The sequence below is a fragment of the Camelus ferus genome, chromosome 27, assembly GCF_009834535.1.
Source record: "Camelus ferus isolate YT-003-E chromosome 27, BCGSAC_Cfer_1.0, whole genome shotgun sequence".
Lineage (NCBI taxonomy): Eukaryota > Metazoa > Chordata > Mammalia > Artiodactyla > Camelidae > Camelus > Camelus ferus.
In genome coordinates this window covers 17104957-17121451 of record NC_045722.1, presented here as the reverse complement: position 1 = coordinate 17121451, position 16495 = coordinate 17104957, and the positions used below count along the sequence as shown (strand labels likewise).

At 38.9% G+C, this 16495-nt stretch overlaps 1 protein-coding gene across 1 annotated transcript in view; it reads right to left on the bottom strand.

Annotated features, from left to right (window-relative positions):
• Positions 1-16495, bottom strand: part of MCTP2 (multiple C2 and transmembrane domain containing 2) — a 195509-nt gene that overhangs the window by 31666 nt on the left and 147348 nt on the right. The window contains 2 exon segments of the mRNA XM_032469472.1: positions 1592-1633; positions 4554-4676. Of these exon segments, the coding sequence (XP_032325363.1) occupies positions 1592-1633; positions 4554-4676 (165 nt within the window).

Here is a 16495-nt window from a genome sequence, read left to right as displayed (position 1 = left end):
AAACACGGCGAGCCCCGGAGTTAGCACCCTCCATGCGGGATGGGCTGACACAACTGTTGTGTACAGGGCTGTGTCTGGATGAAGACAGCAGCTCCCAAGCTCATCCACGTGGATGTTGTGGTTCCCACTCAGTTATCCTCACCCAGAAAGGCTCGATGCGAAGCTACCGCCACGCTCCCAGGTCCCCAGGCAGCCGTTGAGGACGGCAAGATCCTGAAAACCAGTGATCCAAACTTACATGGCCTGGATTTGCTGCCTCCCACTTGACTGAGCTCCATTTTTTCATTCGTTGCCTTCCTGTTGGATTTCTTCTTTATCAGATGGGACAAAACCCCATGGTCACAATTATCTCTAAAGGGCAGAAGAGGTCCTCTTCCACAGGTGATTCATTCACACAGAGTTGGCCAAACAGAAAGCAGTCTTCCTCACTTCCAAACGTTGGTTAATAAAAGTGACAATTACGCCTAGCGTAGGTTTAAAATCATTTCCTTAATATTTGCGTTTCCTTTGGTGAAACATCCCATGGTGCACGTGAGCTTAGCTGTGATGATTTTGAATGTTCAAGGAGTTCTGTCACTCAGAAGCCCCTCACATCCATCCAGCAAGAACAAAGCTACATCGTGTGACCTTTATTCTAAAACAAGGGTCGATCCTCCTTTTAAAAAAAATACTATACTTTATTTTCTAATTTTGCTATTAATGATCATTTCAGCACAACAAATTAGACTTAATTTGTAATCTGCCCAACTTGCTTCAAATGGGCAAAATCATCTGGCTCGCTCAATTAATCTTAAAGCTGTCTATCTCATGGAGTTAATGTCTTTGAATTCATTTCTGCTTCCTGGGCATTTTATACTGGATATGTAAGTCTTTTATTAATATTATTTTTCGGATATTTAACTCTTTAAGTTTCCCCCTTTTGCCCTTTTCCTCTCTCACCAGCCTCCGCCACAGTAGCACCCTGTCCCACAGGTTCTAAGGGACGGGAAAGCCGTGAAGCTGGTAGCATCTTACTTGGCATTTTCACTTTCTTTTTTTTTTTTTTTTCCGTTTTATTCCAGAAGGTTTGTCTGAAAAGCGTAATGACAACAAAAGCAGCAGATTTGAGAGATTCTCCCAGGGGGAGAAAGAGGACAGATGTACACAGACAGAGAGTTGAAAACGTTGCCAGCAACATCTGGGAAAGTGACAGGTTCTGAAGTGGGTGACCACCCCGCAGAGAGCAGACACGAGCCTAAAGGAGCAGCAATTCTGCTTGATTTACTCTTGACTTCCTGGGCTGCCTTTCATCTCCCTTTCATCCACCACGGGGAAGGCTAGTCTTTGCCTCAAATGACAGGCCTCCGAGAGGCTCGCTTTTATTACATTTCAGTTACTCCTTACAGGTCACTCCTTTTCATCCTCATTAAAAAAAAAAAAATCTTAAAAAGGGATAGCCTTTATAAGTCACAAGAATGTTACTATACTGGGCACTCCGTAGTAGGTAAAAAAAAAAAAAAAAAAAAAAAAAAAAATACAGAGTTTGACTCAACCCAGAAGGATGCTGAAAACATTCACGCTCCCTTTCGTGTCTCTCCTTGAGCTCACCCACCTTGTCATCCTCCTCTTCCTCCTCGTCCATGTCCGTGCTCTCCTGAAAGGAAAACCCGCAACAATCTGTGAATAAGACATCGACCGGAATCGCCAAACACAAATGAAATGCACGCCCAGGCTTAAAGTTCTCCTCCACAGTGGAAACACTAGTATTGTTTAAATACATTATAACCTCTTAAAACAAAAGGACACTGTTAAGGCTCAGGGATGCTGTGGCCAGACTACAAACAACAGGCAGAATCTACATAAAGCTGTTCACTATAAATAAAGCTATTAGGCAAGTGCCCTTTGAAGGCATCCAGCTTGAGAATGCACTGCGGAGTTGTACCTTCTATAAACAGTTTTGTTCTTCTTCTGACAAATGAACCAGCTGTGACGTTAAGGCTGAGAACACCATCCTCCGTTTGTGCTGGGCTCATGGTTATAATGACAGTGCTTTTCCTTTGGGGCCATTACCGAAACATTAGACAGTAGAAAATGCATTAGTCTGAATATAATCAATCTCAAGAGTAAGTTAAAGTTTTCTATACGATATTATTGCTTTCCTCGGGCTTCGGGATTGGCTGGGGGGTGCGGGGCAGGCGAGGGAAAGAAACTCGAGGCTCTGATCTGGACTGAAGGATGCCTGGCTTTAGTTCAGGGGCCACAACGCCAGCCGTGCTGCAGACGGGCTTGTGCGAATTAATTTAGAAATCTTGGCTATTTAATAGGTACGTTTTAATCATATCACGGCTACACTTAAAAGATAACACATGTTGGTTCATGATCAAATGATCTGGCAGCTCCGAAATAATGCTGGGTATCCGAAAACCTGGGTCTGTTTTCAGTTCCTGCTTAACCTTGCAAAGTCAGGCAAGCGAATTAGATGACATTGATGCAAAAGAAAAAAAGAATAGTTAATATGCTTCTGTAAGGGAGTAACTCTCTAATGTCCACACTCCATAATCCACTGAGCAATTTCCCCCAGGGCTGGTACTGCATTAACTCCCAGGATTCCCAGGAGCTCCAACTAACTGTTTAGGGGACACTTACTGATGCTGGAGAACTAAGCTAGTCAACGTTGGCAGCAAGCATGTTTCATGAAAGCAAACGGATAAAAATAAATGTGATGGAAACATGTTACAGGAGGAAAAACGCTGTAATTAGAAGTCTTCATCTTCAGACAAAGCCTTCAGCTTGAGACACTATTCTAGCGCTGTTTTGCTGTGTGACTTGGGGCAAATCACTTTGCCACTCTGAACCTTAGTTTCATCAAGCATGAACTGAAAATAATAGTTCTTGACTCCTTCGTGGTTATGTTATCAAGATTAAATTAGGAAATGATTTGGAAAATGTTCAGTAAATTATAAAAAGGTTTCATACACACACAAGTACACTTATGTACTCATCTATACATATATAACCACCTGCTTACAAATACATACATATATACATATATGCACATATATATCTTTATATATACACGTATGTACAATATACACACGTATGTACAATATACACACACTATAAACATACACATCATATATACAGTTAGAAAGATAAAGTTAATTAAAATTAAAATTAGTAAAACTGCTAGTTGACAACACTTTTATAACAGATGTTTCTCTGTAAAAATTTCCCTCATCTGTACCTCTGTGAAAGTTAGTCCTTTAAAGCTACTCATTTGTTACTTGGCTCCAGCATCTTCAGATTCAACATTATTGATAAACACCCATGTCTACTGTACTACACAATCAAAAATCAAACTGAATAATATATATATTTGTTTTGTTTCCATAAAGCTGTTTTTTATTTTTTAACTGTTTTTATTGGGGGGGATTAGGTTTATTTATTTATTTTAGAGGAGGTACTGGGGATTGAACCCAGGACCTCATGCATGCTAAGCATGTGCTCTACCGCTTAAGATATACCCTCCCCCCAAACAGAATATATATTGAATTTCTCTGAGGTTTTACTTCCTGCCACAACACTCATTCCCGCCCCCACCCCGACATCTTCCCATCCCAAATGAAACCAGAATCCTTCTTTAAATAACCATTATTTCAGAGATGATTTTTTATACAAATAATGAAACCAGTTATATGGAAAAACAAGAGACGTTGGTCAGCTTGTGAGTCTTGGAAAACCCAATACGGAGATGACGTTTCTAGAAAGGATGTTATCAAGTCTCAAGACATTTGATTTTTGTTTGAAAAACTTGATTCTTGAATCTGGACTGCCAAGATTATACCATAAAGCAAGTCAATAAATGCAAGTTCCTTCTAACCCAAAACAAAACAAGAAGACTCTACGGGCTGGGATAAGAGGGATGAGGGAAGGAGAGTTGGAGGAAAAGTAAGAAGAGGAAATGGTGGGGGATGCCTTTGAGAAGGGGCCTTGCTTGTTCCTCCTTTAACACCATGGGGAGTTGGAGAAGGACAAGAAATACTTGGGCATTCAAGAGCAGAGGGGCCCATGCCCACCCGCTCTCAGATTTCCCTGGGAGTTGGGAAGCCTTTGCGAATCCTGAGACTAAAAGTTTGGAAAGAACACTGGACAGGGCAACCATATGCAGAGGCCTGAGGCAGCCTCCCAGATGCTGTGTGTGTCCTGACAGGGCAAAGGGAGGCACCCACGGCTTTTCTCTCGTGGTTGAGAATGTTATTCCCAGGAACCTTACGGAGAACCAGACGGGCGCACAGACGTGTGCCGCCGGCATGGAAATGCTGACCAAGAACCAGATGGCTCACCTCCTGCTTTGAATGCAGGCCAAGCCTCAGGAACGTAAGATGCCCTAGAAGGAAGATTCCAGATTACACATGATAAGAGATCTTCCCTGTAACATGGATATACCTGTGCAGTGTTGCTCCTCACATCTCAAATGCAGTGGCCCTGGGCTACGATTTGGTGGTGGTGGTGGTTTGTTGTTAACACACCTTTCTCACTAGTCAAATCTCAGAATTCTTGGTATCTTTGCTCACCTGGCTGTCCTGTATGCTGCCAACCTTCCCTTTCGTGGGATTGATGAAATTGTAGACAAAGAGCAGCAGTAAAGCCAGCGGGATCATGTACAGTTCAAAGTTCCAGACGGTGACTAAAAACACCTGATTGGAAGGCAAAGAAAACCATGTGACTGTTTGAAAAAAAAAAAAAAAAAACAACCAATACGGCTCTTTTTGAATTATAGTTTTTTTCCCCAAATATATGCCCAGGAGAGGGATTGCTGGATCATATGGTAAGTCTATTTTTAGTCTTTTAAGGAACCTCCATACAGGCTGCATCAATTTATATTCCCACTAACAGTGAAGGAGGGTTCCCTTTTTCCACACCCTCTCCAACATTATTCTTAGTAGGCTTTTTAACAATGGCCATTCTAACCAGTGTGAGGTGATACCTCACTGTGGTTTTGATTTGCAAATATGCAACAGGAACAAAGATGCAAACATCCTTAAGAAAAGTAATAGCAAATCAAATCATGAAATATATGAAAAATATATACCATAGTGTGACCAAGTAGAATATGTCCCAAGAATGCAAGGTTGGTTTCATATTAAACAAACAAAAAAACAATCAGTGTAATTCACCATATTGACAGAATAAAGGAGAAAAAACATTCAATTATTTCAATAGATGTGGAAAAAGACATTGACAAAAAATGCAACTGGTATTAACAAACAATGAATAGAAGGAATTTCCTCAATCTGATAAAAGATACCTATAAAAATCCTATATTTGATCATATTTGGCAACAGTTTGCTATGTGTAGGTTATGCTTGGAGAAGTTGATTTTTAAAAAATCAGCACATGCTAAGAAGGAAACTGCTGAGGCATGCAATCACGTGGATAAATCTCAAAAACACACTGAGGGAAAGAAGCCTTATACAAAAAAGAGCACATACTGTATGATTTCATTTAGATGAATTTGTGTGAAGAACACAGAATAATTCTATGATGGGGAAAAACTGCATGATTTCTTCTAAAATTAGGGACACGGCAAGGATGTCTGCCCTCACTACTCCTAGTCAGTATTTGACTGAATATTCCAGCCATTGCAGTAAAGCAAAAGAAATGAAATAAAACACATAAGTGTTAGAAGGGAGAAAAGCAAAATTGTCTCTTATTATAGATGACCTGATTTTTATTTTTTACAATGAATCTACAAAGCAACTCCTAGAAATAAGAATTAAATTCAGCAGTCACAGGGTACAAAGTAATTTTTTTAAAAAAATCAATTCCATTTTTATATACCAGCAGCAAAAAATACGGAAAATAAAATTTAAAATTTTCCGTTTAGAGCAGAACCAAAACCTATAAAATACATGGGAGTAGAATTCATAAAATGTTGAGCAAGATCTCTTCAGTGGAAATTGTAAACCATCACTGAGGAACATGACAGAATATCTAAAGAAGTGGACAGAGATGCCACTAGTTCACGGATCGGAAGACTCAATATTGTTAAGATGGCAGTTCTCCATAAATCCATCTATAGACACAAGCAATTCCAATTTTGTAGAAATTGACAAATTCATTCTAAATATTATATGGAAATGTAAATGACAGAATAGTCAAAGCAATTTTAACAAATAAGGCTTATACTATTTAATATAATTTATCATAAAGATATAGTAATAGAACAGAAGGTAGAATCCATATATACGCAATTAATTGATTTTTAAGAATATTGCCAATGTAACTCAATGGGAGAAATGAGAGTCTTTTCAACAAATGGCCCTGGAGCAACTGAATCTATGTATGGAAAAAAAAAATCACTAACCCTTACCACTCACCATACATAAATAATGACTATAAATGAATCATAGTATCTAAATGTAAATGCTAAAACTTTAAAACATCTGGATTAAACGTGAGGAGAAACCTTTCGCATAGGGAAGGGTAGGTCAAAGATTTCTTAGGACACAAAAAGCACAAAATAATGTAAATAAAATTAAAAATAAACTTAATTAAAATTCTTCTTTTGCTCTTTGGAAGACACTGTTAAGAAATAAAGAAAGCAAGTCACAAAATGGGAGAAAATATTTTCTACACATGTATTGAAAGGGAGCATGTATCTGGAATACATAAAGGATCCTTTACAACTTAGTAATAAGGAAACTCAATAAAAATTGGCAAAATATTTGACCAAATTCTTCACACACACACAAATGTATACAAATACCAAAAAGCTCATGGAAAGTATCTGACATGATGATCCACCAGGAAAATGCAAATGAAAATCCGTAAGAAACACACATGTTAGAAAAGCTAAAATTAAAAAAATAATAATAACTGACAAGATAAAGTGTTGACAGAATGTGAAACAACTGGGTTCCTCCTACATCCCTGGTAGGAATACAAAATGAGGAACTTATCTAAGCCAACACCCACCACATACCCTAGACTCCGAATCACGCTGCACTCTTTGCAGACCCCAAGGCATAAAATGGTGGAACACACCCTCTCAACTGGAAAACTATGGCGTGGATTTTCCTCACTTCTAAAGTGTGACCTCCTCACCCCAACTTCTACAACTATGCAGTAACCCCATCTTTCTGTCACTGCTTTACTTCATGCATAAACTTACTGCCTGGCACTTACTTATTAAACACCTACTATGAACCATATTTATTTAGACACAAGAGTGAACAAAGTGAATCAATCAACCAACCAAAACAACCTTCATGGAGCTTTACATTGTGTTGGGGGGTTAGGGATGAAAAGGGTAAATAAATAAATTATACATTATATATCATCAGATCACAAGAACAGCCATGGGGAGGGTGGATCAAAATAAATCAGGGATGAAAGGAAGGGAATACCAGGCAACCAGCGCTGGGGTTGCAATTATAAGCAGGGTGGTTGGAGAAAGTCTTGCAGAGAGGGCAACATGCGGGCCAAGTCCTTGGAGGAAGTGTGGAGATCTAGAGCATAGTGTTTCTGGTCAGAAGGGGGTCTAGAAGTGGGAACGCACCTGGTATATTCAAAGAATAGCAAGGACCCCTACAGCTGATGCAGAACGAGCAAGAGATTAGAAAGGGAAGAAGTGAGAAAGGAAAAGGAGTCAGTCCTAAGGGTCCTGGACCACGGCTGTAAGGTCTTTGGCATTTGTTCTAAGGGAGCTGTTGAGCTGTCAGAGCACTATGAGCAGAAGAGTGACATGATCTGATTCCTATTAAAGCAGGATCACTCTGGTACCTTATGAGAACATACCCCAAAGAGACAGGGCGGAAGCACAGGTTTCATTTAGGAAGCTGTTGCAATGATCCAAGTTAGAGCAAGAATTATGGTGATGGCATTGCAATTCATACAAAGTGGTCATGTAAATCTATTTGCAAAGGAGACCAAGAGGATTCGCAGACAGTTTGAATGAGAAGATAAAACTGGAATCATCGAAGAAGACACCAAGGTGTGGGGCTTGACAAACTGGAAGACTGGATTGGTTTATTAATGGAGATAAAAGGCTGGAGGAAGAGCAGGCTTGGAGAAGGGGAGTCTGAGACACCTATTAGATTTTCTGGTGGAGACAAATGGTAGGCACTGGTTAAGAGGGTTAGAATTCAGCAAAGACGCTAGGGCTAGAGATACAAATTTGCATACCGTCAGCACCCAGGCAGTATTGAAAGGTATCAGACTGGATCATCTTAGCAAGGAAGGAACTGTAGAGAGAAATGGCCTAGAAGTAATCCCTAGAAAAGCATAAATTTAGGGGCTGGAGGAGATTAAGAGTCAGAAAAGGAGACTGAGGAGAAGCCAGAGCAAAAGGGATATACAAGGAAACTGTGGTGTCCTCGAAACAAGATAAACAAAGATTTTAAAGAGGAGGGCAACACCATATTTCTAAATAAGATGGTCACTGAAAATCAGTCAATGGTGACTTGAAATGAGCCGTTCGGTAGAGTGATAAGACAAAAATCAGGTAAGAGTGAGTTTAAGAGGAAACAAGGAAAACTGTAGACAGTGAGTAGAGATAACCCTATGAAACAACTTGTTAGAAAGAAGAGCAGAGAAACAGGGCGGGAGCTGGAAGGGGATGTAGAAATGATCCAGGAAACAGAGGGAGAAAAAAATGACGATGTAGGAGACAGAAGAAAGAAAAGTTGGAGCAATATTCTTGAATCAGTGAATAGGGGTGGGATCCAATGCAAATATGGAAGGTTGGCTTGAGGAAGCAACAATTCAGGGATTCATAGTATAGGAGGGAAAGCAGAGGATACAGGAATAGATGGTGGTGATGGTGGGACAGGTAGGGATGGTGGGGGCAAGATAGCAGGAGATGGGCTCCTGTGTCAATCATGGTCTTTATCTGAGTAAGGATGAGAAGGTATTAGAGTTTGAGGACAGAAGAGAAGTAATAAAATAATCTAGAACAGACAAAAGGAAAATGGCTTATAGAAATGCAATATATAACTCTCAGGAGGCACTAAGTGTGTTTTTCTCTAGCCGTGCTTACCTGAGGTTTTTGATAATGAAGTACAATGAAGGTAGAGAAGGCAAGGAAATTATATAAAAAACAGACCATGGAATCTGAGCTGCATTATTGGTGAGAAACAACACAAAGTAGAGAGGATAAAACTGAAACACAGTGGATGTGTTAATTAACAGGTTAAAATCAGCTGAAGAGAAAATCCGTGAACTGAGAAATAATTCCAAAGAAATTATTCAGAATGTAGATGAGTGAGACCAAGATACAGATCCATAAGACAGATTAAGAGACACGGAAGAGATAAACAAGAAGGTCTAACATATGTCTGATAGGTGTGGAGGGTGGGGGCAAAGGGTTAATGAGAGAAGGGGGAAGAAGCAACATATGAAGATAAAATGCTTGAGGATTTTCCAGAATTGTTGAAAGATACTCATATAGGAAGATCCAAAAAAAACCTTATGAAGATAAATAAGGAATTTAGGTCTAAAAATGTCACGGTAGGAATGAAGAATACCTGAAGGGGAAAAAAAAAAAACAAAAAACCCAGAAACGTTGACAAGCAGCTGGAGAGAAAAGATAGTCCAACTCGAAGGGAAAAGCAATTTGAGTGAGTCTACATCTCAGTGCACAAAGAGAAGCAAAAAGGGAGCAGAAAAACTTCACACACACACGCTTTCAGTCTTTGAATTTAGGAACGTGCATCCAACAAATCGTCTTTAAAAAAGCGTAAAGCCAGAGACTTTTTCCGAAAAGCATGAGCCGCCAGCGCTTACCACCCAAAGACCCGCATGAAAGTATATATATAATAGATTTCGTTCAAAGAGAAGGAAAGTTGTCCCTCGTATAAAGCCTGAGTAAAAGAATGTATGTGCTCAAAAGCAATGGTAAATGTGTATACGGATCTAAATAAACACACTTATGGGAGGAAAAAAGGTCTAATTTGTGCGTAATGAGACAATCTAGAAATAACACAGGGGACAGCAAAGCCCATCCATTTGGAGAGGTATGAGTTGATATAAAGAACTCTAAGACACCCTTGTTGAGCCTGTGTGTTAAGTAGATTCGTAAACTTCAGCTTTTCAGTATAAAGCTGAAGCTTTTATCGCAACCATTCTGCATAAAACAACTCACAACAAGCAAACACCACCCCCCTCAAAATAACTGTGAAAACTGAATACCCTACACAAACTCTGCTTGAAGACATTTGAGGGGAATCAAGGCACCCAGGATCCGAGGGGACAAGTTCAAGAATTAAAGACAAATGCAATGGGGGTAAACATCAATCTGCTTCTGCTTCACCTCCTTCAGAGTTTCTGTTATGTTTTCTTTTCTTGTTTTGCCAATTCCCTGCCTAGTGGCTGAGCACACAGCAGCAGTTCAGAGCTTGCCTCGATCTTAACAATCCAGGGGGCTAAGAATTGGAATGCAGGGGAACTATGGCAGCCCGGATGTGAGGGACGAAAGCAAGAGCAGAGATTCAAGCCCAGCACTCAGTGTGCATTTCTCCTTAAGGAATTTACTGCTTCCTGAAGCACGCATGCTGAGGATGAAAAGTTGAGGCCGAGCAAAACGTGGGAAACTTAAAAGCTTTTGGCCATCTTGCTGAGTTGGGAAATAAAATCTGGAGGTTAAAGACTATTTAAAAAAAAAAAAAGGAGGGCTCTAGTAAACACTACATGATTTTATAAAGACTCTTGAGTACTAGGGGTCAAGCATAGGAGCAAACCAGAAATAGACCAGTCCCAAAATGCCTGAAATTCTACTCTGGATCATTTCAACCTCTGATTGGATCATTCTGACTGGCTAGACCCTATCTGCCTCCTCTATACCCTCTTTGGTAGAAAATTACATATTCCATATCCTTTAAAATGTTTTAATAAATCTTATCTAGTATTTAGTTTAAAATAACCAGGTATGGCCAGGATTTAAAAAAAAATGATCAAAAATGATCAAAAGTCAAGAAAAAAACAAGGAGAACAAAGAGCCGATTTAGATGTTAGTTACCAGATATAAATTTTAAAATAGCTATGATTAATACATACATAAAAATGGATTTTAAAATAGAGGATATCCGCAGAGAACTGGGATCTACAAAAGAGAATCCAATAGAAGACTAAAAAAATTGTTTTAAAAGATAAGTGAAATGAAGACCTCACTAAATGAATTTAATAGCAGAACAGAAAAGAGAAGATTTGTGGAGTATTAGTAGAAAGTATCTCTATTTAAAGCAGATATAAATATGATAAGGAAATACAGCAAAAAAATAAAAGAAGATACATGGCACATTTAAAAAGGTTTAATTCATATGTAAAAACTTAGAGTCCAGAAAAAGAAAGATAAGAGAGAAATGGGGAAAAGTTGTAAATGATATTGATGACAGTCTCTAAAAATCTAATGTAAAAGCTGTGAAGTTACAGATTTAAAGAACCTCAAATTGGATTAAAAACAAACAAAAAAAACCACATTCAGGCACCTCATACTAAAACCGCACATAACTGATGACCAAAAGAAAGTATGAAAGGCAGATAGTGAGGTTTATAAAAAAAAAAAAATCACATGCACCCCCAGGGAACAACCACCCAACTGACAACTGACTTTTCAACAGAAAAAAATAACAGCCAGAAGACAGTTAGAAAGACTTCATATAATATAGGATTTTTCTGCTCCTTGAATGTTTGGTAAAACCTTGTTTCTAGAGTTGCCTGGACCTACGTTTTGTTTTCTGGAAGATATTAAGCTACTGATACAATTATTTAGTGGACACAGGGCCAGTCCAGTTCCCATTCTTTTCCAGTCATTTGCTGCACTGTTCTACAAGCTTGATCTATTTCATACATGTTTCAACATTTTAAGCATAAGATTTCGTAATGTCCCCTTACGTTTACGTTTAATCTCTGCCTCATCTGAATTCCTCCCCCCCTTCAAATGTGTGCCCTTATGTATTTGTGTCTTTACTCTTTGCATATGGAAAACTCTCAGAAAAGAATAATTGCTTTTGTTGATTTCTCAAAGAGACAGCTCTTAACTGTTATTCCTTTTTAGTTTATACATATATTCCACTTCATGGATTTTTCTCTTATCGGTACTTCTAGTTAATTTGGCTTCATTCTTCTGTTCTTTTTCAATGTTTTGATTTTGACAGTTAACTCAATAATTCTGAGTCAGACTTCTTTTCCATATTGGTTTTGTCTTGTTCCATTCTCGTGAAACACAGCTCGTCAATTCTAACTTATACGTGTAAGAGCAAAAAGCCAAGATTTGCCTAGGCGTTCTTGAAGAGGAAAAGCAAATTGGAAAAAACAATGCTCAATTCAAATGATGTTTATGTAACTTCGGTACAGATACAGACAAGAGACCAATGAATGAACAAGCCTGCCTATATGAGGAAACCTGATTTACGATCTGGTGGAAATTGCAGAAAACTGGGGAAAAGTAGACTATTCAAGAAATGGTACTGGATCAGCTGGTACCCAGCACACAAAAATGAAATCAAATCACAGGTTTAAATGTTTAATATAAAAAGCAAAACCATAAAACATTTAAAAGAGCATCTTTATGATTTTTGGATAGAGAATGATTTCCTCTATAATGACACAAAATGCACAAACCAAAATACCAAAAATAATGAATACATTTGACATTAAATATAAGAATTTTGTTCATCAAAATATACAGTGGAAAAAAATGAGCCACAAGCTTGGAGAAGATATTTCTACGACAAAGAATTTCTACTGAGATTACATAAAATGCTTCTACAAATCCATAAAAAGGTGGGGGTGGTGAGAATTAGGCAAAAGGAGAAAAACAGAGTGCAAAGGTCCCACATCTATAAATATTACTAGTAATGAGGAAAATGCAAATTAAAACCACACCAAAGTAGGACTTAGGGCATCAGGTTGACAAAATTTAGAAGTCATAATGCTCAAGAGTTTTCTAAGATGCAGGACAACAACCTTTATATGATGCTGATGGTTCATTAACTTGGGAAATGGTTGGCATTAACTAAGTAAGTAGAATGAGTATATCAGATACCCTAGGAATTCCACTCCTAGGTATAAACCTGGGAGCAGTGGGTCTCAAACGTTAGTCCTGCCTTAGAAACACCAGAGGACGCATGTAAACAAGATTGCTGGGCACTACTCCCAGCCTTCCCGGTTCAGCAGATTTGAGGTGGGGCACAAGAAATTACATTTCTGCCAAGTTCCGAGGTGATGTTTATGCTGCTCTCCAGGCACCACATTTTGGAAGTCATTGCTCTAAACTCTTGTGTGTGTCAGCGGAAACGTGTGACAATGTTTACAAGAGCACTTTTCATAATAGTCATAAAAACAAACAAACAAAAACCAAACCTGGAATCAATTCAAATGTCTAAGTAGAGTAAAATGGATAAATAAAGAATGTGTGAAGTTAAAGACCATACAGAATGAAGATGACCAAAGGTCACATTTTGACCACACGGATGAAGGTCAAAAACAATTTTGAGTGAATTAACCTGCATGTCACAGAGTAAGATCTGAAACTACTACATGATTCCTTTACAGAATTTTTTTTAAAAGCAGTCTAAATTGAATTACATTGTTCAAAGGCAGATACAAAGGTGGTAAAACCACGATGAGCAGTGAGTGAATGACAACCGTCAGTGTCACCGTGACTTCTGGGGATGAGGGAAGAAGGATTCAGCAGTAAAGAGGCAGAGAAGGGACTTCTAAAATAAATGGGAATTTTCATTTTTTACGCTGGGTGGAAGGCAAATAGTTGTTTGTTATCTTTCTTTAAAATGTGCACACATGCGCAGAGTTTTGCAAATCCCCTTGTATATGTGACATATTTTATAATAAAAATTTTTACAGCAGGTAACGCACCACAAGCAACATGGATATGATTTTGCACTGCCCTAGGAATGCTTTCAAAAGCCATGAAATTGAAGGCTCCCAAGTAGTCACTTCGATTGGTTTACAACTGCCATGCGGGACAAACATCTGATTTTGAAAGTGAAGGGGGCCAGGATGCGGAATAAAGAAGAAGAGGAAAGACACAAACCCAACAACACACACACCCACCAAAACCAGATGGGTACTAAGCAATGGGGTGATGCTGTGGTCCTGGGCAGCAGTTGTCACTGTGGTCCCCCTGCTTCCTGTGTTAACAGCAGCAGCCATTCTTCCTAACAGTTCCGCCCCATCCCCTTGGACCTCCGAGACCTCTCCCCTACACCTGTACAAATTCCTTTGTAGTCAAAAGTGTTAAAAAAAAAAAAAATCTGAGGTCTAATACTTTTGTAGACACCGCATAAACATAACAGGGCAGGCAGAATTTTTTTTTAACGCTGTCAAAACCTACTACTTGAAACTTTGTTTCTCCAACTTCTCTGAGAAGGGAGATACAATTTCTTTGCCCATATCACATATATTGAATTGTGAATCGCTGCTCACTTTACATTGGTTTCAGTAACGTTAGCCACTGTCAAGGGTTACAAACCGAGATGCCCATAGCGGTCAGGATAGAATACAAAGTACAGGAAGCCCAGGCGTAAGACCATAGGGAGGGGTGGAGACCAGGGTGAGCTCAGACTGCAACCCTTCTCCAAGGGGTCCACTCCAGACTCCACCTTAGCGAACTGTTACCATGTGAAATTAGGTCTGACATTACCCAGTATTCAAGTTTTTCAAAAGTTCATGATAGGAGGGAGCTTCTGATGTATGCAGCTTGGGTGGATCTGAAAGCCATTATGCTGAATGAAAAAGTACATCTCAAGGGTTACGTAATGTGTGATTCTTTTTATATGACATTCATGAAGTGACAAAATTTTAGTGATGAAGACAGATAGGTGATTGCTAGGGTTAGACCTGGGGGTGCGCAAACATTAAGGGGTAATAGGAATGCACGTCTCTGTGATGATCGAATGGTTCTACATCTTGACTGTGGTGATATTATCCGATACGTGAACTACACAACAACAATGACCCAAATAACAAAAAGTACACATAAGACCTGGTGAAAATCTGAATCGGGTCTGCACCTGAGTTGGCAGAATTGTATCAGTGTTAGTTTCCGGATTTTGACAACATACTGTGGTTACGTAAGATACTGTCACTGGGGGAAGCTGGCTGCCAGGCACATGGGAAATCTTTGCACTATTTTTTTTTTTAACTTCATGTGAGTCTTAACCTATTTAAAACACATTACTATATATAAAGTAGATAAATCACAAGGACCTTCTATATAGCACTGGGAACTATATTCAATTTCTTATATGATGGAAAAGAATCTGAAAAGAAGGTATATAGATGTATGCATATGTATAACTGAATCACTTTGGTGTACACCTGAAACTAACATTGTAAATCAACTACATTTTAATAAAAAAAATTTAAAAATACATAAATGGGGGGAGGATACATAAATGGGGGGAGGGTATAGCTCAGTGGCAGAGTGCACACTTAGCATGCATGAGATCCTGGGTTCAATCCCCAGTACCTCCATTTAAATAAATAAATAAACTTAACTACACTCCCCCCAAAAATAAATAAAAATGAAAGAATTTTTAAAACATGGGAATAAGTGAACCATTTTTAACAGTTTATTTGCCTCTCCCCCTTGCAAATACACACTTACGCATATGCACACACATGCACACGTGTGCACGAATAGTGAACCGGATGCACCCCCATTGTTGGCCAGGTTACATCCTCTGGCCCAGATTGCTCTAACATGCTTCTAATTTGCATTCTGCTCAAAATACTCTTCTATATGTCCTGTCTATCCACATCAAGGTCAAAATAATCACCCAAACCTTAGTTCTTATCATGATGCTCTCCTGCTTAAAGCCTTTTTTTTCCATGGCCACTCCCTAGACACAGAGTCTAAAACTCTTAGTTTGCTATTCAACGCCCATCAAATCAAAATATGGTCTGAATTTACACTTACAACACTGAATCCTACCGTATTTCTGAAATTCCAGGGCACACAAGTTTGCCATTCTTAAGAACCAACCATGTCTTTCTTCTCAGTTACTGGGAAAGTTCTTTTTTCTTCTTCACTCATTCTTCTGGTTGAACAAGCCATTATTTTACCTGGTGCTTCATGACGCCTTATAACTGATACCACAGAACAGAAGGCACATATATTTTGCCTGGCATCCCGGCCATTTTGTTCAAGTTCATTTCTCTCACCAATAATTGTTTTTGCTCTTTGAAATCCTGAAGCATATACAATGTATCTCTGTATTTCTTATAAAACATAGGATGATGGCTTGAATATAAAAGAAACGGAAATATTTGTTGATTGAAACAGGAGTCAAAATGAGCATTTAAATAAGGGCCTAACTGCATCCTAGGCATTTTAGCAAACTGTTTCCCAACCCTGCAGTCGGGTCATGTCACAACACAAGGGAGCTCAGAGTGGTCTGGAGGGCAGACTGAATCAGAATTCAAACCATGGCTTTGGATCCTACAAATACGAGAGGACAGAGCTTGAGATACTCCAGATACACGAGTTACAAAT